Raw genomic sequence first — 25,934 nt, 5'->3', positions numbered from 1 at the left:
ACGAGGCTGGCTGTCTCAAAACACATGATCTCTGTACATTCCAAAAGCAAAGAGCCACACAGGACACTGAAACATGGAGAGAAACCCAGGCTGACCTCTGAAACCATCTCTGCATGGATACAGATGGAGTGCTGAGTGGTGCTTCAGCTCATTCAACACCTCAGTTCTTACCAAAATTCAAGCAAAATAATTATTTTAGCCCCCAGCCCCTAGATGTACTCCAATCTGAGACTGCACCAGTACATTACTGCTGCTGCTGCTGCTGCTAAGTCGCTTCAGTCGTGTCTGACTCTGTGCGACCCCACAGATGGCAGCCCACCAGGCTCCCCCATCCCTGGGATTCTCCAGGCGAGAACACTGGAGTGGGTTGTCATTTCCTTCTCCAATGCAGTTAAGTGAAAAGTGAAAGTGAAGTTGCTCAGTCGTGTCCGACTCTTCGCAACCCCATGGGCTGCAGCCCACCAGGTTCCTCTGCCCATGGGATTTTCCAGGCAAGAGTACTGGAGTGGGGTGCCATCGCCTTCTCTACTACATGACAATAAAGTGTTCCGAAGGTGCAAGGAAACATGCACGTGTGGTCAAAATTACCCTTTAAGACCCCACAGGAGGGGCCATGCAGAAACCTGCAATGAGTCCAACCCAGTCGGCTTTTCTCTGGTGTCTAGAGACATTTTTTTTTTTCTTGGCTTGAGCACCAAATAAAGTGGCTGGGTTGTACCCGGCACCATGTCTTTTAAGTAAATTTTAAGCATAAGCATGGCACTCAGCAAAGCAGGATGGTAGCACTACAGGAAGTAGGCAGGGTCTGAGACTGAGATGAGCGTCTGCAATCTCACACCCCCATCCCTGCTCACATGGGGTACATGCTCCTGGAGTAGATGGCCTGGACTAGTTCAATAGTTTTGTTTTCTCTCTCCTTCCACACCTTTTATTTTGGTTGAGGGTACATAAATTACAGTCAAGTAAATTGAAGGCATGTATAATGCCACTTTGATAACAATAACTGCTGAACCACACGCACTATGTGTGAGATATCAGGTTAAGTGTTTTGCATCTATGATTTCATTCATTCCTCCAATAATTATGTGAAATAATGACACGACCATGACTGCATTGAAAAAGAAGAAAATCAAGAACTAGTAGGTTACGATTCAAGCTCAAGCCAAATGATTATGGAACCAATATAATTAACCAATAAAATATGATGCCTCCTAATAAGTGACTGTGGAAATGAAATATATGTAAAAGGAGAAGTGTTTGGAGACTATGGATTAGTGTTTCTCCATCTGTCCTTATCACTTCCTGGAAGAATCTTATCTACATAACGTAACTGTTCTAGGCACAAGGGATGTAAGGTTAAATACAATGCAATCCCTATACTCAAGAAGTTCACAGCGTAAGAGTGTGAGAGTGTGTGTGTGTATGTGTGTGTGTACAAGGTGAAGTATCAGGGGAAAGACAAGAAAAAATACAAAAGCAAAAACAGAAAAGATAATGCACTGTAGAAAGTGTAAGAGAAAGAAGAGTAAGTCCTTGTAGGGGAGGGATACAGGGGGTCATCTGTGGAGCGGGGCGGCACTGAGTGAAGGTCTTTGAAAAACCATGTTGGGTCTTGACCCAGGAATCATTGTGGGGCAGGCTCTGGGATCTGGGAGAACTGGGGCTGAGTGAAAACTCTGTGAATATACCAACCATGTGACCTTAGGTAAGTTGTTTTAATTTTTCTTGGTTTCATTCTTTCCTTTAAAAAAGAGGATCCTCTTTATTTTGGTCTACTTGAAGAGTTGCTGTTAGGATTAAATGATGTAATATGTGTGCTGCTGCTAAGTCACTTCAGTCGTGTCCAACTCTGTGCGACCCCATAGACGGCAGCCCACCAGGCTCCCCCATCCCTGAGATTCTCCAGGCAAGAACACTGAAGTGGGTTGCCATTAAAGTGTCTCAAATACGGGTGCAGAAATGGTCGGGGGTTACTGGTGGGATGAGAGTAATGCAGAAGAGGATAGAGAGCCCCCGTGGGTGAGGCAGTGAACAGCAGCACTGACAGCGAGAGCAAACTTGAGAGCAAGGCACTGCTGAGCTGGCGCAGCTGTGAGAAGGGCGCAGAGGGAAGAGGGCCCCGCTCAGCAGGATTCCCAGGCTGGAGCGTATTCTGAAGGTGAGGAGGAGCTTCTTCAGGTTTTTCCAGCAGAAACTGGGATAGATCAGCAACAACAATAAAAGCCAGCAATTCATGTTTCCTGTGTGCTAACCTCAGCTCCAAGTTCTTTGCATTACCTCCTTTCATCCTTATGTCAAGCTTAAGAGAGCCCGGTCACTGGCGTCCTCACTTTAGGGAGGAGGAGCCTGAGGCGGTATGCAGAGTGACCTGACCCAAGGTCATATGGCTAATAGGCCTCAGAGCCGTGGTCTGTACATCGTATCCCACTAGCTGCACCCCTGACTGGCCTCTTAACAGAAAACCGCACCGACGTAACAGCATCACCACAATCGTGAAAGCAGGTTTTCTTAAGGGCCCCTATAAATCTGTAAGCAGCCGAGTTTTCAGCAGTGACTGATGTCAGCTCTTTGTTAGGTGCTGCCCGTGAACTCTCTCACAGGACTGTCCGTGAAGTGTACTACTCGCTGAAGAGTGAGTATTTCAGGCTTTGCGGGCTAGATGATCTCTGTCAAAACTAAACCGCTATTGCCGCCTTGATGTGGCCAGAGGTGACACACACAAATCAGAGCATCTGTGTTCCAATAAAACTTTATTCACAAACACAGTGGCTGGCCAGAGTGGCCACAAGCCACTGAGCCCTGTGATAGACCAGTCTTGGGACAAGCTCCTTAAGAAAGTGCTCCATCAGCACAGAAAGTGACCTGTTAAAGGTGGCAGCTACTTTCCCCTGGGTATTCCTGGAAGTCCAAGGGCTGGAGAGGAACAAGAGAGCAAGGCACTGGCCATCTGAGGAGCTGGAATGGACAGGAAAATCAAAGGGAAGAGAAGGGACAGCAGAAGTTCGATGCAAATCACCTCAGGCGCCCCTGAGTTGCATGCGAGTCAGTGTTTTACGCCAGCACCTCAACTATAAACCACGTTTTCAAGAAGATACCCTGCCACTGCAGAAATAATCAACCTGATATTGTTTGTAAGTAAACACTGGTGATTCAGATGGTAAAGAATGTCTGGAGACCTGGGTTAGGAAAATCCCCTGGAGAACAGAACGGCAACCCACTCCAGTATTCTTGCCTGGAGAATTCCATGGACAGAGGAGCCTGGTGGGTCCACAGGGTCGCTAAGAGTTGGACATGACTGAGCCACTTACACAACACAGAAGGTAAACATTCACTGTTTATCAATTTTGAAGTTCTTTATAAAAAGTTCTGAAGCTGTTGTCCCACAGGACCACATGGATGATCCCTGTCTACTTTCCCATCGCACCACCTCAGAGGAGAGGGCGCCTTATGCTCACACTGGAGCCAGGGGGTCACAGAGCAGTGGACAAGATGCTGTGTTCCCCTCTTCCTGTGCTTTCCCAGAGCACAGTCCTCAGAACTCCGCTCTGTGGCAGGAGGAAGGCTCTCCCCTCCCTACCCCATCCGCCTCTCAGCCCTTCCCTCCAGACTGTCTGATAACATCAGTGAGATACAGTACTCTTCCTTGGCTCTTGCTTTTATTAAAAATAAACTCATTTGTAGCTTGAATGCAAACGAAATTAATCCACATATTCTTCCTGTTCCTCTGTAGCTAGTTTCCACTCTCCCTCCCTCAACACTTGGTAAGTGACTCATTTGGTAAGAAACTTTATTCAGTGAAAACATATGTACCCTTTGCTTTTGAAGGAAATGAAATGACACTTAAATCTTGTTTTAGAAAACAAGCATTTACATGGTTATTGCAGACTAAGCCCATAATGCACTTGATGTAAGAGGAAGGTCCTTGGTTTTGCTAAATCCTGCTTATAGCTGAAGTAGAATGCTGCTCATACTTGGAACAGAGAAATATTGTCCCTCTGGGTTCCCGCACCTTGGGTTTAACTGCCAATCAGGGGCTGTATTTTAGTAACTACAAAGGAAAACAACTGAGATGTTCAGTACCCCCGTCCCCATCTTCTATCTTTCTCATTCATTTTATGTGATAAGAATAGAAGAGCTCTATTTCAGTAGCATTGCTCAGTTCCACAGCTGGTCTTCATTGCACAGCAGGAAGCATTTTGCAATCCGGGAGAATGTGCATCAGAGCACAACCACCACGCACACCCACACGCATGCGTGCACTAATGCTTAGAAAGACCCACTGAAAGCTGGGCTCCCAGTCTTATTTTCCCTCAATCAGTTGGGCCGATTTCACAAACTGGCACTCAATAGCACATGTCAAGGGAATATGTTCTAATTATAGAGGCCTCTATTTGGTGGAAGAAATACAAAGTTCCTTTTTCTTCTCCTTGAAACTTTAAAAGACTTTCCTCATTAAACTCACATGCCTGGATAAAAATGGTTTCTAAAGGCTTTAAACGGCTTAAGAGGCACCAACAGATAAAGCACAGGCTGTAGAAACTGGATTTGAATACTGGTTCTGACACTTTCTAGGGGAACGACCTTGGACAACTTATTTAACCTCTTGGAACATGAGTTTTGACAGATAAAGTAACAATATTAATGGGCAATAGGCAGAAAGTCACTAGTACAGTGCCAAGCATAGAATTACCTAATAAATTATAGCTATCACCATGATCATCAACAATAATATTATCAATAATCACTAATACAATCTTTTTTCTATAATCTTTTAAAAATGTATAGGAGTAAAAAATGATTCACACCCCCCCCCTCACTTTGCCTACTCAATAATGTATCTTTCTCCCCAAAATAAATAAAAACCAAATATGTAAGCCAAGCAAAATATGAGAGGAAAAGCCAGGAATGAGAAGTGCAATCTTATTTCCATGTTTCTCTAATAGATTAGTAATTTGTTGGCACTGGCTCTGACAGAAAACAGATGGATCCAGCATTAAGCACAATGAAGGCAGCAGATGCTAGGCCAGCCCACCTCAGCTGGACGGGCCTTGCAGCCAAGTCCGAGAGCCCACAGTTTTCAAGTGGGTTCATCTTGGCACACCAGCTTTGGAAAATTGGTCACCAAATGAATTCAGATTTTAACTCACCGGGAGCTGTATTCAAGTACCAGATAACGGAAGCAGGAGCTACACTCTATTCACATCACCAGCATTATTTTAGGAGGATCAGCCGCAGTTTTAAAATTTGCTAGTTAATATTAATATTCCAAGGTTACAGCTTCTATGGAATTATTAAATGTTTCCACTTATTTTTCTTCTTGGTTTCAACCATCCAACAATGATTTAGGAACAACTACTGCATGCAAGGTCCTATGTTATTTCCCTTTGCTGTGGAGGGTAAAATGGTGCACAAATCACAGTTGAGACACTTGAAAAAAATGAATAATTAGCTATATATTATGATGAACACATTTGTGAATTAGGTTTAAATCACCACTTTTTATGGTCATCTACTACACACATCTACTGCTACATTTGTTATGTTTATTGAGGCAGAATTTCTATGCGTTAGCACGCATACATGCCCTATGACCACCAGCACGGCTAAGACATGGCAAGGGTATTTCTATCAGGACAAAGAGTTGCCATCTGGTGGTCAATCTCGTCCCCAGGCCTGGCAGCCACTGGTCTGATTTCTGTTCCTACAGTGTTGTTTTCCCCAGGATGTCATGTAAAGTGACTCATACAGTACTGGGTCTGCCTCCTTTCACTCGGTATCATGCTTCTGAAATTCATCCATAATGCTGTGCATATCAGGAGTTTGCTCCCTTCTGCTGCCGAGCAATATTCCATTTTCTGTGGACATGTGGACTGTCCCTGTTTCTGGCAATTGTGACTGAAGCTGCTGACATTTGCACACAGATCTCCCAGTGGATATGTTTCATTTCTCTTGGTAAACTCTAGGAATGACTGCTACATTGTACATTAAGTGCATTTTTAACTTTGTAAGAAACTCTTCTAAGTCACTTCAGTCATGTCTGACTCTGTGTGACCCCACAGACGGCAGCCCACTAGGCTCCTCTGTCCCTGGGATTCTCCAGGCAAGAATACTGGAGTGGGTTGCCATTTCCTTCTCCAATGCATGAAAGTGAGAAGTGAAAGTGAAGTCGCTCAGTCGTGCCCAACTCTTAGCGACCCCATGGACCACAGCCTACCGGGCTCCTCTGTCCATGGGATTTTCCAGGCAAGAGGACCAGAATGGGTTGTAATACATATGAGAGTTCCAAGTACTCTACTGTACATCCTTGATATTGCAATTTTAAAAAAATATCAGCCATTCCAGTAGCTGTGTTGTGGATACTGTTGTGGCTTTAATTTTCATTTTCCTAATGACAAATGATTTTGAGAGCATTTTTCATCTAAATAAGATCCTTGCTGTGTAAAAAAGCTGTATTTCAAAAACCTTCCAATGCCACTTTTCTAATCAGAATGATCACATAGTGCTATGCTTTCAGGCACAGATTTAGGACAGAAACTGACTGAGTAGTTAAGAAGACCACATATTCAATATGAAAGCTCACTTACCCCAAGTTGCAGTAAACCCTACTATTTGTGAAAATTGAGATAATTTATCTTTTGAACTGATACATGAGGCACCACATTTTTCCTAGGTCAACATGCATTTTAAAAAGTATTTGAAATGCAAAAGCAATAAAATATTATATAAAGTTTGTAAAAGAAATGGAAAGAGTCATTACCTTACAGTATGACTTCAATGTTTCACTTTTGGTAGCTTTCTCCCATTACGTTATAAAAATTAACTCCTTTAAAATGTAATTATATAGTGATGCAAGCTCAATACAGAAAATATAGAAGCACAGAGAGAAATAGACAACAACAATCCTTAGTGCCATCTCCCAAAGATAATTCTTAAGCATTGAGTAGTCAACCTAATAAGTATCAAGCATCAAAGCAGCATCAAGAGGGAGCACTGGAATACTCTGGAATTCTCTCTGTCTGAACCTCTGGAACACTGTCTCCATCCATTCAGGAAACAGTTTTTAAGAGCCTCTTTTGTGCCCACTTTGTGCTCACTGTGGATGATGCAGCAGTGAGCAAAGGCAGAGAGCTTCCACTCTGGTGGCAGGAGACAGGCCAATAGATAAACCTAGACCATGCCCTGTGGTGCCAAGTGCTCTGATGGAAAATGGAGCAGGGAGAGCTTGGACAGAGAGGAGAGGGCAGGCTCCCCTGAGAGGGTGACTGAGGAGAGCCGCGGTGGAGAGGGAGCTGTGTGCGCATGTTGGCGCCTCTCCACCACCACCATCAAGGCTGACATACACACAGGCCCGGTAACATATGGGCAAGTCCGATGCTGGTTCTGACTTCAGAGCAAGGAGAGAAGACAGGAGCACAGGCTCTCAAGGAGCAGGGGCATAAACGTTTGCCTGTGTGTGACCTTCACAAAGACAGTGGCCACCACAATGTTCAGTTTCCTCATCTGCACAAAGGGTAAATATAAAACTCTCTATCTCCTGTGGTTGCTATGGGGAAAAAATATTCACAGTAACTACTGTTGGACGCTAACAATGATTAGCAGAGAAGACAATGGCACCCCACTCCAGTACTCTTGCCTGGAAAATTCCATGGATGGAGGAGCCTGGAAGGCTGCAGTCCATGGGGTCGCTGAGAGTCAGACACAACTGAACGACTTAACTTTCACTTTTCACTTTCATGCATTGGAGAAGGAAATGGCAACCCACTCCAGTGTTCTTGCCTGGAGAATCCCAGGGACGGGGGAGCCTGGTGGGCTGCCGTCTATGGGGTCGCACAGAGTCGGACACGACTGAAGTGACTTAGCAGCAGCAGCAACAATGATTAGAATCTGTCAAGGAACAGACAGAAGCTGCTCCAATGTTAATAAGATAACTATCCATCGGCAAAATTCTTTTTTACTGTATATTGTATCATAAGCCTTCTTTTACTTTCAATATGCACAGATATTCAAATCTATTTCAGAGTAAAGCATAAGAAAAAGTAACTACTGACCTAAAAAAACATAAAATTATCTTAATTCAGTAGCCAAATTTGGCATAAAACAGTAAAAATCCTATGGTAAGGAAGGAGGGATTCTCAGAGTCTCTCCTGTCATGCGTCCTCCCTGGGCTCAGAGCTGCTGCGCCCCGGACACACCCACGGAGGGCGGGGGAATGGCGCCCCCTGCAGGGAGGGCTCTGATCAGCTTCACCTGACGGCAGGCGCAGGAAGCCTTCAGAAAGGACCAGTGGTGCCAACGCTTACAGAACTGAACACTAGTCATTTCTTTTAAAACAAGCAATTTTAAAAATGGCAGAGCTGTGAGCCTCAGGAAAAGGCAGCTTGCTAAGATGTAAGTCAAGCAGCCTGTCCACATCCTGCGTTTCTACACCGCCATCAACAACGGTCCTGATCAAGGCCCGCAGTTCAAATTCAAGGGATGACTGAGAGGGGAGGGGACACTGGCACCCCAGGTGCTGTTGATTTTAATGAGAAAGTGAAATAATTATCTTCACACTAGTCAAAATTCATGTTGTATGTTTTTTCTTTCTTACTGTGAAGTTGACTTGTACTTTAAATTTTCCTTACTTCTTTCCTAATTCCCAGGTTTTGACAAGTCGAAATGATTATCAGTCTGCTAAGAAAAATTCAAGCTTAAACCTTATAACTTGAAGGCTAAATTTGAGCATCAAAAGATGAGGCCACTAATCACCTCTGGCTATAATATGATCTGCTACAATTTGTTTTTTCCTACTATGAGAAAGATAAAGATTTAGAAATTTTCGAACAAGGCCTTACAGACTGTGGAATTAATACTTATCCCTAGCACTGTCCATTTAACGAAAAAATCAAGTTAATATAACAAGATGAAGCAAACAGATCAAGAGCATTGCAACCTGTTAAAGGAGAGAAATGAGTGAAACTGATGCAGGACTGACCTGCACACAAACCAGCCTCCGGAAAGCCAAAGAACAAGATCTCCAATTAGCAGCACTGTCCATGGGGTGGGGGGAAAAATGAACCCATGCCGCAGACACACCTCACTTCTGTAGAAGAGAGGCTGAATTCAGCTTAATTTAAGAGCAAGAGTGGGGACTAAAATTGTGGGTCATGGTGACCCCAAGGCTGCCACGGCCTAGAAGGCTCTCTGGAGTAGCTGGTGGGCTGCCAACTGGTTGACATTTATACATTGTTCCTCTTGAATTGAAACACTTGTAAGATTATTAATCTGCAATTCACTATCTTGGAGCTGCATTCATTTCAACTACGTATCATTTAAAGTTTGCCATTGCTGACTTTTAATGAATGACGGAGAAGGAAGAACTAGGTATCATTTAAAGTTTGCCATTGCTGACTTTTAATGAATGACGGAGAAGGAAGAATTCCGCTGGCATCTGATTTATTTTAGAGGGAAGCACTCTAAACCCTTCTGAAAAGCCCCTCTGACAAAGTACTTTAGGAATAAAGGCTAGACAGACTCATCTTCTTATAAGCTCCCTACTTCCTAAGACGACTATACAAATTCAGGCATAAAACCAAGGCTGCGTCCGTGTGCAATGTCTACAGCTGTACATGGGGGCCCCAGACACTCACACAGGGAGTGATACCTGGGGGGAATCGCGGCTCAGAACTCCTATCAGTTGCCCAAGAAAATACTCCTAATTCCCTGCACAACTAAGGCTAGGACCTCACTTTTTGCAATTAGTGACAAATATGCAAAAAATATCTGTGAACAGTCTGTGACAGACACTGTTCTAGAGAACATATGAACAAGAAAGTGTCTGTCCTTAGGAAATAGAAAGGCTATGAAGATGAAATGGATTTCGGCTCCCTTTTCCACATACAAATTCATTTATTACTAATTAACATAGCAATTAAAGAATTCCTTTTTATTTATTAGAGCCAAGTCTCTCTGGCCCTCTCTACTCGCAAACACGTTGTAAGGGGAGTTATTTTATATGTGCCTGCTTGAAGGTTGAAAAGCACTATTTCATAAAATTCACTGCAATTAAACATTTTTACACATTTAGACTGGCTTCATCCATCTGTATATTTAATAATTTATAGTATTAATATACATTAAAAAAATTTCCTCTTAATAGGAATCTTTTTCTTAATCTCTAGTATTTTTGGGGTATCTCAAGCCTATATTCCCCAAAGCTCCTTGAAGGCTCATAGTCTGTCTTCTGTCTTTCCAGAGGCTCACTGAAGGAACCAGCAGGAAGGAGTGTATCTAAGTCATGGGAAATGACATAGCAGGCATTCTGTAAGTGGCCTCTGAAGTCTTTCTTGGTTTGAACCCTGGCTCTGCACTGACCAGCTGTGGGACTGTGGGTAAATTACTTAACCTGCTCATTTGCAAAATGGGATGACATTACAGGTTTCCTGTTAATGAAGACAAATGGAAAAGTATACCTGAATTTGAATCCCAGCATGACCACTGTGTACCCTGGGCAAAGGTGTTTATGAGGTGCATGCCTCAGTTTCTTCGTCTATCAAGTGGAGTAATAGTGGTACCTATAACATGGCATGTTGCGAGGGTTAAATGAGTTAATATATGAAAAACACCAAGTCCAGGACTCAGTAGTGTTTAATAAATGTTGGCTGCTGTTACTAATAATTTGGAAGAAGCTATTCCTGACAACAAAAAGGTTTAGCAAAAAGAGACTGCAAAGTATCTTCCCCCGAGATCTCTTAAAAACTTTAACGCAGAAGAAAACCATCTAGCTAGAAACAGAGAAGATATGACAAACGACTCTGTGGATCTCTGCACAAGTGATTCTTTCCAGACATCAAAACCTGTAACAAAGATGGAAACTGAATATTCTACTAATAATTGGAGTAGTTAATCCAGAGAAAGAAAAAAAAGTACTTCATTTGGGTCTCTGTTTAAAAGGATCAATCAAGAGAGAAAGGTAAAGGTAAGAATATTTCTTGAATTGCGTAATACAAGTTATAATTGTCATTTCCTGTCATTTGTTCAGTGAGGACAGGGGGAATTCAAGGAGGAAAGCAAATAATTCTGATTTGAACCAAGAGCACCAGAAAATGGATTTTCAGTCCATGCTTTGGGAGCCAGTCAAGAAGCCTGGGGGGTGGGGGTGGGGGCACAGAATATGCCGGAGTTGCCACCTGGAAGGAGAACACTGCTGAGGGCACAAAGTTAGAGCACGCCATGTGCGGAAACTGTCGGCCTTAGTTTAAACTGTCCAACCTAAACTCAGTATTCATACCTCAAAAAATTCCAAAACAACAACCTTCTTGACTATATCCAAACTGTTATGCAGTGGATCCAGTGGGCCACATTAATGTAAAAAGGTGCTGGAGTCGAAGCAAAATTTAGACTTAGAACATTAGAATTAGAAGCAACTTCCAAGGAAACACAATCTAATTTTCTCACTTTCTATAGGAAAAGTAAACCTCAGAGAGTAAGCAATTTTCCAAAGGCATACAAGGTAGGGTGAGAACTCTCACAGGAGCAATGCTATTAAATCAAGAATCTAACTATTCAATGATTCCAGAAAACTGAGGGTTTTATTCAGAGGATAAACCCATTTTATGGAAATTACCTTCTGTGTTATTACCTAACTCCTAAAGTATGAGCGCTTTATTAGCCATTCACATAAGACTCATCAGATAGTCCAAGGCTCTGCCTTCCCACCTTTCCCTATTTGAGAGCAGCAGAGGGTGAGATTGCAAGAGTATTTCAGAGTAGAGTGGCCAGTTTTCAAGATTATATAATGAAACCCTTGGAGTGGCAGTGGGTAAGTCCCAGGCCCTAGCCTCCCCTAACTCGGAGAATAAGGCCCTGGCCTTGTCTCCAGCTACATTCTGAGTAAAAGCTCACATTTTCTTTGCGTGTCACAACTTATAAGCTGCTTTCCCAATTTTCACTAAAGTTCTCGTCTTTTCCAGATAGTCAAAGTCCCCCCAGTTTTGAAGATACCTACTGAGTGGCACAGAGGGCAAGCAGGCACTCTCACAACTGAGTGACACGTCCTGCCTTAGCTCAGCAACAAACTGCTACATGTCACAACTACCTTGGCTGATGGGGAATTGGCAGATTCTGGCTGTCAACCGGGACCTTGAATTCCTAGAGCTTTTACAGGAATTAATAACACAGAAATCTACTGATGACATGGCATGAAGGGAATCAAGTCAAACCCACATTTATATCACTCTCACTACATGCTCATGGACAGAGGCAGAAAGGGCCATGGGAAACATTTGTTTTGCGTGTTCTAATACAGTTTCCCAACAACGCAAATAGCTGGAATATAAAATAACAGAGCAACAGGTGAGGTGACGGTGCTCCACTGATAGTACTGAGGGTGCTAAAATCCTCCAGAAAGAGATCTTCAGAAAACAAGAGAATTTTCAAACTGTGAGGTAAGGAAAGCTTTCCTGAGAAATACCAGGTAAAAAGCTGAGACGGCACCTGGCTGCCTCCTCAAAGAATCCTCTGGCCTTGCAGGTACGTCTATGGCTGGAGAGGCTCGAAGGGCATCAGCACAGCACGTGTTCCAGATGGACACTCTCAGAAGTATTAAGGCTTGTCTGTGGCCATACCACCCTGAACACGTCCGATCTCGGAAGCTAAGCAGGGTCGGGCTGGCTAGTGCTTGGATGGGAGAAACATTACGGCTTTAGTGAGTCAGGGGACCTGGTTTGGCTGTGGAGGCACGGTGAACATTGTGCTAGTTTCCTAGAGGGCATTGCCTTCACTTGGAACATTCCTGGTATTTTCAGAAGTGAGGAAACTCTGGGAGTTGTGCCAGATTAGCTCATTCTCTCTAAATTATCCATTAATGTCTAATTTAAATAAACAAAATATAAAGAAGGTGCTAAATTCAAATGCCTTATTGCTAGAAGTGACTTAGAAAAAAATATGTATCAGGTTAAAAACCTTGCTGAAAGGATTCTGCACATGTAAGACAAAACAGACATCACTGTCCAGGAAGGCAGAATGTAAATGGGGCATTTTGGGCATGGTTCCACTTGTTTTTCTACTCGTGCCTTACCTTCCTTTTTGAAAGACATGTCCATTTCAGGCTTTGTCCTGTCTTCTAAGAGTAAAACTGGCAATGACTGTGAAAATTAGAACTATTATTTACCTGAGAGAGCACTTAGGGGACCGATTAGGAGGAAAAGTAATAGGATGCAATCCTTCTGAGTAGTGAGCACATTGTTACAAAGGTAATTACAGAGAGGGAGGGGCAGAACCAGGACTCAACAGAATAACCTAAGTTTTGAATCAAACTTTTTCAGGTCAAGGCCTGTGCTGCTTTCTCAACAAGCATTTACAGCTACATCACAGAAACAAGGGTTCACTCCTTCATTATTAATAACACATGTATGAAAAGCACTTACCAGAGTGTCTGATGCATGAATGCTTAATGAATAGTTGCTATAATTATTCTTCCCATCACTATGGGAAACCAAAAGGCTGTGGCTTGCATTAACCTCACAGATCTGTCAGGTAACAATGGGATCTTAAGAGATGTTTATAACACTGAGGTCTTGAAAGGTCTTGCATAGTAACAAAATTTCTACAACCTACTGAGCGCATTCTGGAGAAACTTTTCTTTACCTTGTGGTCCATATTGGCTCATCTGTGGACCGTAAGTTCCACTTGAGTTACTCTGCTGAAAGCTACTGATTCCAGGGTGCATCTGGCCTCCAGGAGAAGGATGAGGCGACATGGATGGTCCTGTCTGCTGAGGTCCATATTGAGACATCTGAGGGTTTCTTTGCGTGCCTGCCATAAAACCTAAGTGAGAAATAAATGGAAATATATAAATGCAGGTGACAAAAGTGGACATGGAATTGTGTGCAAGGTGGACGGGAGAAGATCGGGGCTGTGGGATTCCCCTACACAACACTGAAAGACATCTCAACCCAGTGTGGAAGATGTGATAGGGCCCAGGGGGCTACCCGAGTCTCTCATTAGGGTTCCTAGGAACCCTATGGATTTAACACTTCAACTAGGGAAAGGAGAAGAGGGATAACAGGCAAGTAACCTTAACCTCTCCTAACATCCATTCTTGCCAGGCTGGACATGCTGTGCGCATCCCTCAGAGCCTTCGCTCAATTCTGAATCTTAGGGCCGCATGTTGCCATTCAAACACCCTAGCCCTCTCTCAAGCCCAGGACAGCACCCAGCTCTCCTCTACATAGAACTCTCTTTTTCCCTCTGACCTCCTGGAACCACAACTGCTCACCTTGACTCCTGTAGTGCTGAGACTTACCACCTGACTCACACCGTTGCCTAGGGGGTACTGCACACAGGTGGAGGGTCTGAAATGTACTCTGCTACTCCAAATACACTCTGACTTCCTCCTGCAAAGTTCTGCCCATCGTGTCCCCAGCACAAGCCCTATAATCCTTCCTCCCACTCCATGTCCTAAGGTGTGATGGAGCCATCAGCACGTCTGTTGCCTCTACTTCAGAAATGCATCTTGGGTCACTTCTCTTCTCCATTTCCACGTCTATAAAAGCTCCTGTCTTTCCCCCTACACCCTGTCATGGTCTGGCTCACCCCTCTCAGCCTATCCCATGTTTTGTGCCTTTTGGTTCACTTTCACAAAGCTGCCAGGTTTTCAGGAATAAAAAGGAAATTAGAGCGTATCTTCTCTGCCTAACACCCCTGCCCTCAGGATCATTGGATCCAAAGTAAAATGCCAGCATTTGACTATAGTCTCTGGGACCTTGTGTGGTCTGAGGTTGCTTTTCTCACTCTAACCCCACTTCCTATAGTTTTCTCTCCTCCTCACTACGCTGAAATCCATGGCCTTCTCATGCTTCCCAGAAGATAATGTCAAGCTCTTTCCCATGACAGAGCCTCTCTCTCCGGTCCCCTCTCGCAAGAACCTTCTACTACTGCTGGTTCCTTCCCATCCTCCAGGTCTGCCTTCCCTGACGGCGCCTCTTTTTCTCATGGCAATTTTCCTAACCTGTAATCAGCTTACTCTATTTCTGACTCACTTAACCTCTCTCTTCCCCACGAGAACATAAGCCCCAGGAAGGCAGGGATCATGTTATGTGACCACTGCTGCACCCTCTGGGCCCAGTTGGACGTTTGCACATAGTAGGTGCAAAAACTATGTACTGAATGAACGAATTTTAAATTCCTCTTGTATCCAGAGCGCTGAGTACCACATGGTAGGTGCTGAGCAGATAGCTGGCCGATGGTAAAGAAAATCCATCTTTCAACTGAGAAAGACTATAGTCAAGGTATGTCCCCATCCATCAGTAGTTTGGCCAAACATTAGCAAGTATTATACATAGAATGAACTGTGAATACATGTTTAGACAAAGAATATCCCATGTCAAAATGGGTATCTAAGAAAAAGATAAATTATCAAACCAGCAAACTAACTAAGGGCAGTTTGCAAAACAACTCCCAGAACCTAGGGGTTAGAGCTGGTGAGAGTCCCCGCTTGTCAGCTGAAGGCTCTAGAACAGTGGCAAGCGCGGAGCAGGGTGGGTTCCATCTGCTCTGGAGAACCAAGAGCAGTAGCTTCCAGAGAGTTTCCTGAGGCAGCCAGAGGGAAAGACGGTGCCTGCATCCAAGATCAGCTTACATTTAGAGGGTTATAGAGTAAGGCGTTTACAAAGGCCATGGTTTATATTTCAGTAAGAAAAAAAAAAATCTTCTAACACTGCTTCTGTCTAAAGAGAGAGACATAAAATACAAGTAAGTAGAGCTGTTCCTTATTATCCTATTTCATTTATTTATAAAGATAAGGCTTGTTAAATTGGGCTCAATTGGCAGCTCCCAGATATAAATCATCATAGAAAATGTTTGCTTTTTCAAATCTGAAAACAAACAGAAATCAGAGTGCTAAAATTACTATAAATGATTGCATCTTCAGATGTAACATGAAATATTTATCTAAGCCTTACTATAAAATTCTCAAGAGTTTCATACAGAGTCCTATTTAATAAAAAAATGTGTCTGAATTCCATACAGATTGTATAAGTTTTTCTTCCTTCCTCTCTTTGGAGAATGACTGTTTTCTTCTTCATTATTTAAGGAAAATAATATGTGTCCTTTTTTTAGCATTAAATTTAACTTCAACCAAGAAGTGTCCATGCTGAAGGATTTAGAACATGTGTAATATAGCACATCCTTAAGTTATTGCTGCCTCTCAGATGCTTACTATAAGCTTAAGGTTTGTTCAAATGACTTCTCAGAATTCTCATCTGGCAAGTTATTTAATCATTTCTGACTCTTAATTCAGTCCTTAAAAATATGATGCCATGATGCAGTTGAGTCATCTCACTCATCACTGGAATTTTGCAGAAAATAAGTTTGTGAAAAGGCTCCTAAAGAGGTGAAATGTTAAAGTTAATCCAAATGGAATATGTAACATCAAATTCCACAACTTGGAGACAAGGTTCTATGGCGTATGGAATCCACCTCCTTTCACGGAAGTTAAAATGAAAATACAGAGAGAAAAAAATTCCATTCTTTTCTCTGTATGCTTTTACAACGGCACTACTTACAAGAGGTTTCTGAAATCTTATTTTTTGGTTAGACTCATCCTTTTCCATGTAATTCCCAAGACAATGAAAGGAGGTGACATAATTTCCTTGACTCTTTTCTGAGCTATAATCATCGAATGGCAGCTAACTGGGAACAGAAGGCCTAGATTATAGTTTTGCTTGTGTCAATAGCTCAGAATCTAGTAGGGTAGACATATTTATGTAAATACGCTGCAGTGTGTGAACTGATCAAAACTAGCAGTGTGACCTTAGGTGAATCATAATTTACCTGAGGCTCAGCTTCCTCATCTTAAAATGTGGATGAGGTTGCTGTAAGATAACTGAAATGGCACATGAAAATGTCCTGTAATCTGAAATGTGATACACAAAAGTAAGAGATGATGATGATAATTTTCTGGTTTATAAATCACTATGAGTATATTTTAACTTCTGAACACTCCACATATTCAGGTGCAGTTTCCAACCAGCATGAAGTAGGTAGTTTTTATTTCTTCGTTTTTTAAGTATGTGGGATCCACATTACTCCAATACTTGTGTAATTGTCTACAAATTCCAAAAGGTTAAAAAAATATACACTCCTGTCTCCTACCACTTAAGTCTCCCTGGCCAAAGGCAAGTGGTTTTTTAATGTATCCTTTCAGGGATATTTTATAATTTGCTTGTGTTAGACTCTGCATTTCCTTTATCATGAGTAAAGCTGAACATTTTATTTTACAGCAGTTTCAACTCTTTTTCTAGAACTATTTATATCATTAGTCCATTTTCTGTTGGCCACTCTATGTCATGACTAGGAAGTATTTCATCTTGCATATTTAGCTGTTATTACCAAATAGCTGCGTGGTTCACCAAAACTTTTCCATCTGCAATCCTATGAAAATCTGGTCTGATTAACGCTGGCAAAGGCCGTACACAGTCTTGGCAGGAAAACAATGTGATCTGACTTGCATTTTCAAAAGCTAATTCTACCATAATATGTAGCATGAAGAAAGGACTGAGGGAAAGTAAGGCTACAGGTTAGAAGACTAGTTAGGAGGTAGGAAAAGTGATACATAGTATATTGTCACGATTAGAGGCCAGCACCAATCCTGCTAAAAACGACTTCCACTATGGATTGTTGTTGTTTAGTTGCAATCCAACTCATTGTGACCCTATGGACTGTAGTCTGCCATACTCCTCAGCCCGTGGGATCTCCCAGGCAAGAATACTGGAGTGGGTTGCCATTTCCTTCGCCAGGGGATTTTCCCAACCCAGGGATTGAACCTCATCTCCTGCATTGGCAGACGGGTGGATTCTTTACTGCTGAACCACCAGGGAAGCCTCCATTATGTATATAACTGTATTTTTAAAAGGTTATTGAATAATAGTCATAATCTAAACGAACTAATAAAAATTAGAAGGCAGAAGTTAATAAAAAAAGAAGTATTTCTACTTTTCATCCTGCATATAGAGATCTGCATGTCCATTACTTGTTTCCTCATCTATAAAATAGATTGTTATCTCTCTCATAAGGTTGCTGTGGGGATTAAATGAGATGATACATGCAAAAAACTTACAACAGTGCCTGGCACACATACACAGTGAGCTTTCAATAATCACTACCTGTTACTATTATTATATGCTCAAAAAAGAAAAGCAAGAGAGGCGGCATGGTATGACAGCAAAGACTAGGACATCAGTCGTGGGCCTTCCACATTTGCTGTGCAGAATACAGTAATTAACCTAGCCTTTCTGCCTCCGTTTCCTCACCTGTTAAATGCAGAGAGGGAAGACATACAATATTTGTAGAGACACTTCTAGTTCTCTATGATTATGGCTTAAACTTTTTAAAAAAATCTAATTCAGGTTTGTAATTTGCATGCGTATTTATTTGAGGGACAGTCTTCATTTTGTTTCATTTTAACCTTTATTTTGAATGAAATAAATGTTAAAATGTTTCCAAAAAATAAATTTCAACCAAGAATTTTCTATTTATGGTAACATGTTTGATTGTATTTTGCTTCCTTTAGAATGTTATTATAAAATGGCAGGTTGTAGCACAGTTTATGAATAGAAAAACTGACGGTTAAAAGAATGAAGCCTGTTTTTAAAAAAATAAAAAAGTTGTGTAATTTTTCTAGTTATTAACCATCTGAGTTTAGAAAACCAAACTAACTAGTAAGGAAAATTTAGGAAGTATAAAGTGAATTTCCCATAGTATAAAAGCTTGTTGAACTACTAGGTGTATTATGGAACTGGTAAATAATCTAACATGGAAAAATCAAACTTTGGAAAAAAGTACTAGTTTAGATAATTATTATTCACATTATATAAAAGAACTTATTTGGAAATCTTAGAAACTTTATATGAAAATATGGTTTACACATTTCATCCATAAAGTACATGCATAGAAGGTTTATATAAGTGGATTTACTATTTTTGAATCCTTCATTATATGTATATGTGACCACAAACACGTGTACAATCAACCTTGACAAAGTGGAAGCTCTATTCTGAGAGGCAAGGTACTGCAGTAATAGGAAACACACACATGCATGCATGCCATCTGTTCAGAATCAGATGTGGATTATAGAGGCTGCCTCTATTATCCACTGTGTGGACCACAGGTTCTATTGTATAAAGCAGTGAATGCATTTCCTATCCTGGCTTACAAGACCATTCTGAGAATCAAATAAGAAAAACATATGTGGCTGTACTTTTCTAAACTGAAAAACACCATGAGAATGCCATACAAAGGTATTACTGTTGCCTTTTTAGTGATGCTACAAGCCATTCACTGGGTGTGTTCTGATCTAAGGTATCACATTGGTAACTCAACCCACAATGACGACATAGAAATCTTCTACTAGCATGCCCCAATTTTACTCTGGGCATTCATGGAAATGGAGTTAAGAAAAAACAGCATTTTTTTTTTAAAGTAAAAGATGTGATCCTTGTCTTTGAAGAATTACAACTTAGTTGAGTAGACAATAAAACTTATCAACAGGGAAAAATGACAAAATCACAAAATAACTGAGACAGATTCTGGGCAGCATGCTAGGTGCTGGGATGTAAACAGTGAGCACTCAGGCTCTGCCCCATGGACTTCACATTCTAACGGCAGAGACAGCCACCAACAAACAACTAAGAGTAAGTATGAGCAAAAGGAAACAGAAGTACAGGTACTCTGAAGGTACAGGAAGGGAAGTGAAGTTGCTCAGTCGTGTCTGACTCTTTGTGACCCCATGGACTGTAGCCTACCAGGCTCCTCCATCCATGGAATTTTCCAGGCGAGAGTACTGGAGTGGGTTGCCATTTCCTTCCCCAGGGGATCTTCCTGACTCAGGGATCAAACCTGGGTCTCGTGCACTGGGGAAGCCAATTTGGACCGGGGACAAGGGAGGTCTCCCTGAAGAAGTCCTGTTTATGTTGAGCCCTTAGCTGAAGGTAGGATGGAGGTAAATCTAACTAGATCTGAATAAGACTAAGAATAGGTCTGACTAGCGAAGTGGATGCTGCAATGTTCATTCCTGGAAGCCAAAGTCTGCATTTAGCTGAATCCCAGTGGTCACTGGACACCCTTCTATTTGCTCTAGTCTTGACTATGGGCTGCTCTGGTGGCTCAGATGGGAAAGCGTCTGCCTGCAATGCAGGAGACCTGGGTTCTATCCCTGGGTTGGGAAGATCCCCTGGAGAAGGAAATGGCAATCCACTCCAGTACTCTTGCCTGGAAAGTACCATGGATGGAGGAGCCTGGTAGGCTACAGTCCATGGGGTCGCAAAGAGTCAGACATGACTGAGTGACTTCACTTTCACTTTGTCTATAGTTAGGTTAACATTTCCAATCCCTTTCTTGAAGCCTTCTGCTAGACCTGCTGCTAAATGTAAAGAGACCACAGGAAAAGGCAGAGCCACCCTTAAGACAGCCTGCTCTCACCTATGTACCCCAACATACATGTCCTACCTTTACGGATTTTCCTCCTTTCAGAAGGAAATCTCTTCCTAGCATCCAAGGCAGGACCTCCACTTTATGCCATGGATTTCATCCTTTCTCACCTCTCCAGGGATATTCAAGTGTTTGTTCAAAAACTAGCCACTGACTCCATTGCTTAACAGAATGAAGCTGAACAGTCCAGCAGTCAAGTCTCTTCAAATGTGACCTATTTCTCCAGACCCATCATGTCTACATGGTCATCATGGAGCGCCCACTCTGATTCGATCACTCACGCTTTTACCTAACTTGCCTTCTTCATACATTCATCTACTTAACAAATATTCATCTACTTAACAAATATTTACGGACCATCTCTCATGTTCCTGGCAATGGACTATTTCAAAACAGCTATGAAGACAGTGAAGCTCACAGAGGTTAATTCACTGAAACCACTTTCAAGTATTTTTTTTAAACCACAATCCATAGTAAAGAAATATATGTTCTGCCAAGATTCAATGTGTATATATGAGTATACATATATGTCTATATATTAACATTCAGTATTCACACATACACTGTATACTTCATAAAAAAGTTTCTACCCTGATTATGTGCAATGATCTCTGATATTTTATATATATATTTTCAACTAAAAAACCCATGCTTGAGAGGCACAGATTGAAAACAGACTGCTAGATTGTGTCCTCTGTAATACTGAGTGCCTAGAGGGTCATTTACCACCATGAGACTGACGTGCTGTCCTTCCTGGCTCCTCCTACTGCTGCTTCCATGGCATTCCCTGGCCTTCCAAAAAAAAAAGATACTTTTCTATGCTGCATGTTAGCTGACAGAGAGCAGCTGTCACAGTTTTATCATTATTTGTGGGGGTGACTGTCTTCCCCCAGACTGTGAGCACTGAGGCTTTAAACAAACACATTCTCTTTGCATCTGTCTCCTCTGGACCAAGCCAGGTGACTGGCACAGAACTGGAACGAAATAGTACAGGTTTTTTAATGAATAAGAAAACATCTTCATTCAGAATCCATTTACTTTTACTTTGGGAAAACAATTTAATAAATGTGATGGTTTGGCTCCTCGTTCAGAGTATGTTCAAGTAATCATTTGTGGCAAAAAGAGGACCACTATTCAAGGCAAGAACAATTGACGGCTGATAGCCTAATGGGCCAGAAAGCACCATTATTTCTATCACCTAAATATCTGCCAAATACATCTGCTCTGTCCATCTCCACTGTCACTGCAGATTCAAGTTCTGGCCTCACCACTTATGGTTAGGACACTTCAGCAAGTTAATAGTCAAGCCTTAATTTCCTTCTCTGAAAAAGGTGGATGACTACTGAGTCTACCTCATAAAAGTAAATGTGAGCATGCTTTGTAAATCATACAGCTTAGTGCCTGAACACAGCAGAAGCTCAGTAAGTGACAGGTATTATTATTCATATTATTTTAAAATACAACCCACCATTTATTACCCATCTGAGTGACCCCAAGTTTTCAAACTAGCTTCCCTTGCCAGGCTCCCTTTCAAACCACACACCATGGCAACAGTGGAAAGTGCTTCAAATTCCTGGACCGTGGTTAATTCTCCCAGTGGCCACACCCTGTGGTCTGGTAAATGGTTCAATGCCCTTGCCCAAGTGCACACAGCCCTGTGTCACTGTGCTGGGCTGGCTGGCTCCATCCTCCAGCAGAGCCAGTTATAGCTGATGGGCAGCCTTCCTTACTCAGCTGACTATCCAGAAGCCAGTGCCCTTTTCCTGAGAGCTAGTTCCAGAAATAACTGGCTGGCCACGTTACTTGGCTCAGAAAACAGAAGCCTGTCAGTTTCAGGCCACTCAATCAATAGCTACAGTAGTGATTAGTTCTGAGTGGTGTTAAGACTCAGCATACATCCTTCCTAATCTTGCAGGGTCCCTGGAGTTTGCCTATTAAGACAGTGAGCTGGGGGAGTGGAAAGAGAAGAGGGGGAGGAAGAAAAAGAGAAGAAAGCTAGATGGTGAGATAGATGTCAAGAGTCCTGTCAAGCGCCTGAACAAACTCTCAAAGTAAAGAAGAAGGATCTTGATTTTTGTTTATTACTGAGTCACAAGCACCTATGTGAATCACTAGCTTGATAAACACTTATGCAATGGATAGATCAATCTATTAGGTTTTTTTGAAAGGAGATTCTATTTCCAGTTCTAAAGAGAACCTCCTAGACCTTGCCTCAGATAAGGGCATATCAGTCTTCAGCTGAGGGCTTGCTGAGGAACCTTGAACTTGTGTGATAAAGGCCCAATTTTGGCCAGACTTGTTCCCACCACCTAGTAAGGAGCTAACAACTTGTTCTAAAGTTCATTCCAAAGGCACATGGGCTCATTTAGATATTTCATTATAATCTGACAATTCTTTGAACACCATTTCCCATTTACCCAACAGCTGAAAGCAGCACTGGTGGTGGGGCTGCAGGACCCAATCTGGAGTCATTCAGTCTGCAGGTTAAGAATGATCTCACCAGGGTCATCCTCCTATGGATATTCGGATCAGTGGAAAATTCCTAGACAATCTATTCTATCACATGGCAGTAGAAGTCATGTTAAGTCTAGGAAAATGTTATTAATACTTCAATCTTTATACAGAGGCTAGTATTCAAGACTAAGCTAAAGAGGCTTCTGTTTTCCTTAATGTGTTTTTAAGAAAACATATTACTATCTTGGAATCTTAGAAAATAGGCCTAATAGAGAATTAGCATTTCTAAAATGTCTATCCACATCATTATTAGATAAGTGAGTTTTCAAGACCTTTCAAATATTTTCTTCAACATGCTATTATTTGTGGTTTATTAAGTGGATATTTTTCCTGGTTTAGAAAAAAATGCTAGATGATGCTCTTACTTGCAAAAAAGAAAATTCTTATAGAAAAGAAAATCCACAGTGACTGTCTAAATCTTGGCAGACCAAAAAAAAATTTTTTTAAGGAACTGATTTATGTAGTCATTATACACAAATCACATTTTCCATGTAGGAGATGAAATGAATATAGAATATTTTTATGTGGTATGAATGAAGAAAATTCTTCACTGGACAAGACAGAGATATACCTTATCTTTGAGAATATTTTAAAAATTCTCAAGAATAGATGAAATTATAGTTAGGCCTTAAAGCATATCTGGAGGAGATGCTCCATGGAAAAACAGAGAGGAAAGCTCCATGAATCCAACAGGCAATGACGGGCTGTCACAACTCCAAAACAATCATTGATGGGTTAAAGCGCCATCCACGGAAAATGCATCTCTAAGTTGAAGGGTGTTAGAAAATTGACTTAGAAAGAAAGTCGAATAAGTAATGGAGCAAATACAAGGAATTTCAGAAAATTAAACTGGAAGGCATTTAAATGTGGACCTAAGCCTCCAACTGTATATCCTTTCATTCTTCATGCAAGACAACAAATTCTGCAATGTAAGCAATGGAGACCTTAAATTCTGATGGAAAAAACAGCATTAGGCACAAGACCCAGATCATGGTTCACCCCATCCATGAAAGAGAACAGCAAAGAGAGAGCACAAGTGCTCCGGCTACCGCAGGGGAGCATGTGAGCCCAGCACCAAGTCCACATGAGCACGGCGCCTTGTCAGGGGGGCCTCTTGAGCATGGTCAGGACACCCAGAAAACACCCAAGGCTCCACAAGCCACCAAAAGGCAAGGCACGTTTTTCCTTTGGCACATGGATGGTTTATTTTCATGTTGGCATCTGTTAAACATTCACAGAAGAGCTGCCTTATTTCTTCAGGGCAGTTCAATAAAAGATGTTTCCCCACATGTGTGAAATCACGGTCACACGCTGCATCACCTTAGCAGAGGCTCCGACTGTAAACACAGAACCATTTCTCATCGCAAATAGGTGTCAGATTCCCATTTGGAGAGAAAAATAGATTTTAAAGAATATTCTTGTTACATTTTAATATCTTCAGTGTTTAGTTGCCTGCCTGCTTCTCTTCACAATATGAACTGCTCCAGGAAAGACAGAAACTAATGACCCGTTCAAGGCTGTAACCCAGGCCCCCAGTGTTCTCCCAGCTGTGCTTTCAGGTTAACTGGCGCAATCGCGCCCTCTCCCTTTCCTGTCACCACCACACCCTCTACTCAGAGGCACAAGCGACAGCATCTAAGTCCTCCCCACCTGCCCCCACGATGTCTTCTCTCAGCTACTGACATCATCTATCATCAGAAAAATCAGAGTCAGGGGAGGGACCGGACTGACTATCCAGATGGCAGATAGGAGCAAAATATTTGGCCTTTCCTTAGATAATTCTTTGGAGTTTAGCTGTAAAAGTCAACCTCAGTGCTGAGGGTGAAGCCAATTTTATGTGTCTCTACCTGCTGGAAGAAGCAAAGAAAGTAACTTTTTCAGGCTTTCAACCCAGCTCACCACAGTCATCTGTGCCTGATGTTTATGATTACTAGTATTTGCCCAGTGCTTTGCAATAGCTAACTTTTTGATACAAGGTTGCATCTGATCCATGCAACAAATCCATGGGACACTCTGATCCCCACTTTACAAATGAGAAAGAAGAAATTCAATTACTTGTCCAACGTCACAAAACCAGTTAGTAGTTAAGTTTGCACCTAAATCCAGATTTTTGGCCCCAAATTCCCTGAAGATTAAAATGAGGAAAAGGATGTATCTAAGAGGCACTGGAGTAAGACACTGGCCAAGGCCCCACGGTCCTGGTCCTCCCAGAGCTCTCCCTGGGGAGAGAGCTCCAGCAGTAACCCCTCCAGGGCTCCTGAGCACTGCCTGCCTGCATGGGACGGTACAGGCCTATTAGCCGATGCTTCCTTCTTTGTTCCAGTAGCAAACTCAGACTGGACTCAAGGACCTACTAGGTGTCAGGTTGTTTGGAGGATATGAAAGATTAGTAAAGATGGGCCAGGGGGCCACAGGTCGAGGAGGGAGGAGGGTTGAGGAGTGGGTGGCAAAAGGGTTGGAGAGCAGCACACATGAAGATCCCAGAGGACCATGGCTGGAGACCATGAGGCAGGAGAGAGATGAGAGCGAGCCCAGAAAGGGAGGCTGGGCAGGTGAGATGGCACCCCGTAACCAAGCACAGCAAGGCCTCTCTCTAAAGGCAGGGCAAGCTCTTAAAGGCTTTTATGAAGGGAATGACATGGTGTCACCATTCTTCTGGAGAGACCATTCTGGATGCAGCCTGGAAAGCGGAGTGGAGGGAGCAAAGCTGACAGGAAGAGTGGCTGGGAGGTATTGATGGAGCCTCAGTGGCGTGGGCTGGGATCATGCCAGTGAAAGCCAAGAAAAGGAGGATGTGAGAAACCACTGAGGGGTAGAGTCCACAGAACAGGGTGACTAGTGTAGAGCTGATGGGAGAGAAAAAGACATCAAGGATGCCTTCAAGCTTTCTGGCTTGGGGAACAAAGCAGACAGCAGTCTTTCACTGAGGTACAGACCCATAAAGCACAGGAGAA

At 42.4% G+C, this 25,934-nt stretch overlaps 1 protein-coding gene across 6 annotated transcripts in view; it reads right to left on the bottom strand.

Annotated features, from left to right (window-relative positions):
• ARID1B (AT-rich interaction domain 1B) overlaps nt 1-25,934 on the bottom strand; it is a 428,198-nt gene that overhangs the window by 62,671 nt on the left and 339,593 nt on the right. For all 6 annotated transcript variants that reach the window (XM_069598783.1, XM_069598786.1, XM_069598785.1 and 3 more), the window contains one exon: nt 13,627-13,806. In XM_069598783.1, coding sequence (XP_069454884.1) covers nt 13,627-13,806 — 180 coding nt within the window. The remainder of the gene's footprint in view (nt 1-13,626; nt 13,807-25,934) is intronic.

This window comes from Ovis canadensis, chromosome 8 (assembly GCF_042477335.2).
Source record: "Ovis canadensis isolate MfBH-ARS-UI-01 breed Bighorn chromosome 8, ARS-UI_OviCan_v2, whole genome shotgun sequence".
NCBI classification, from domain to species: Eukaryota; Metazoa; Chordata; class Mammalia; order Artiodactyla; family Bovidae; genus Ovis; species Ovis canadensis.
Note: the sequence above shows the minus strand (reverse complement) of the source record. Positions and strands in the feature narration are given on the sequence as shown.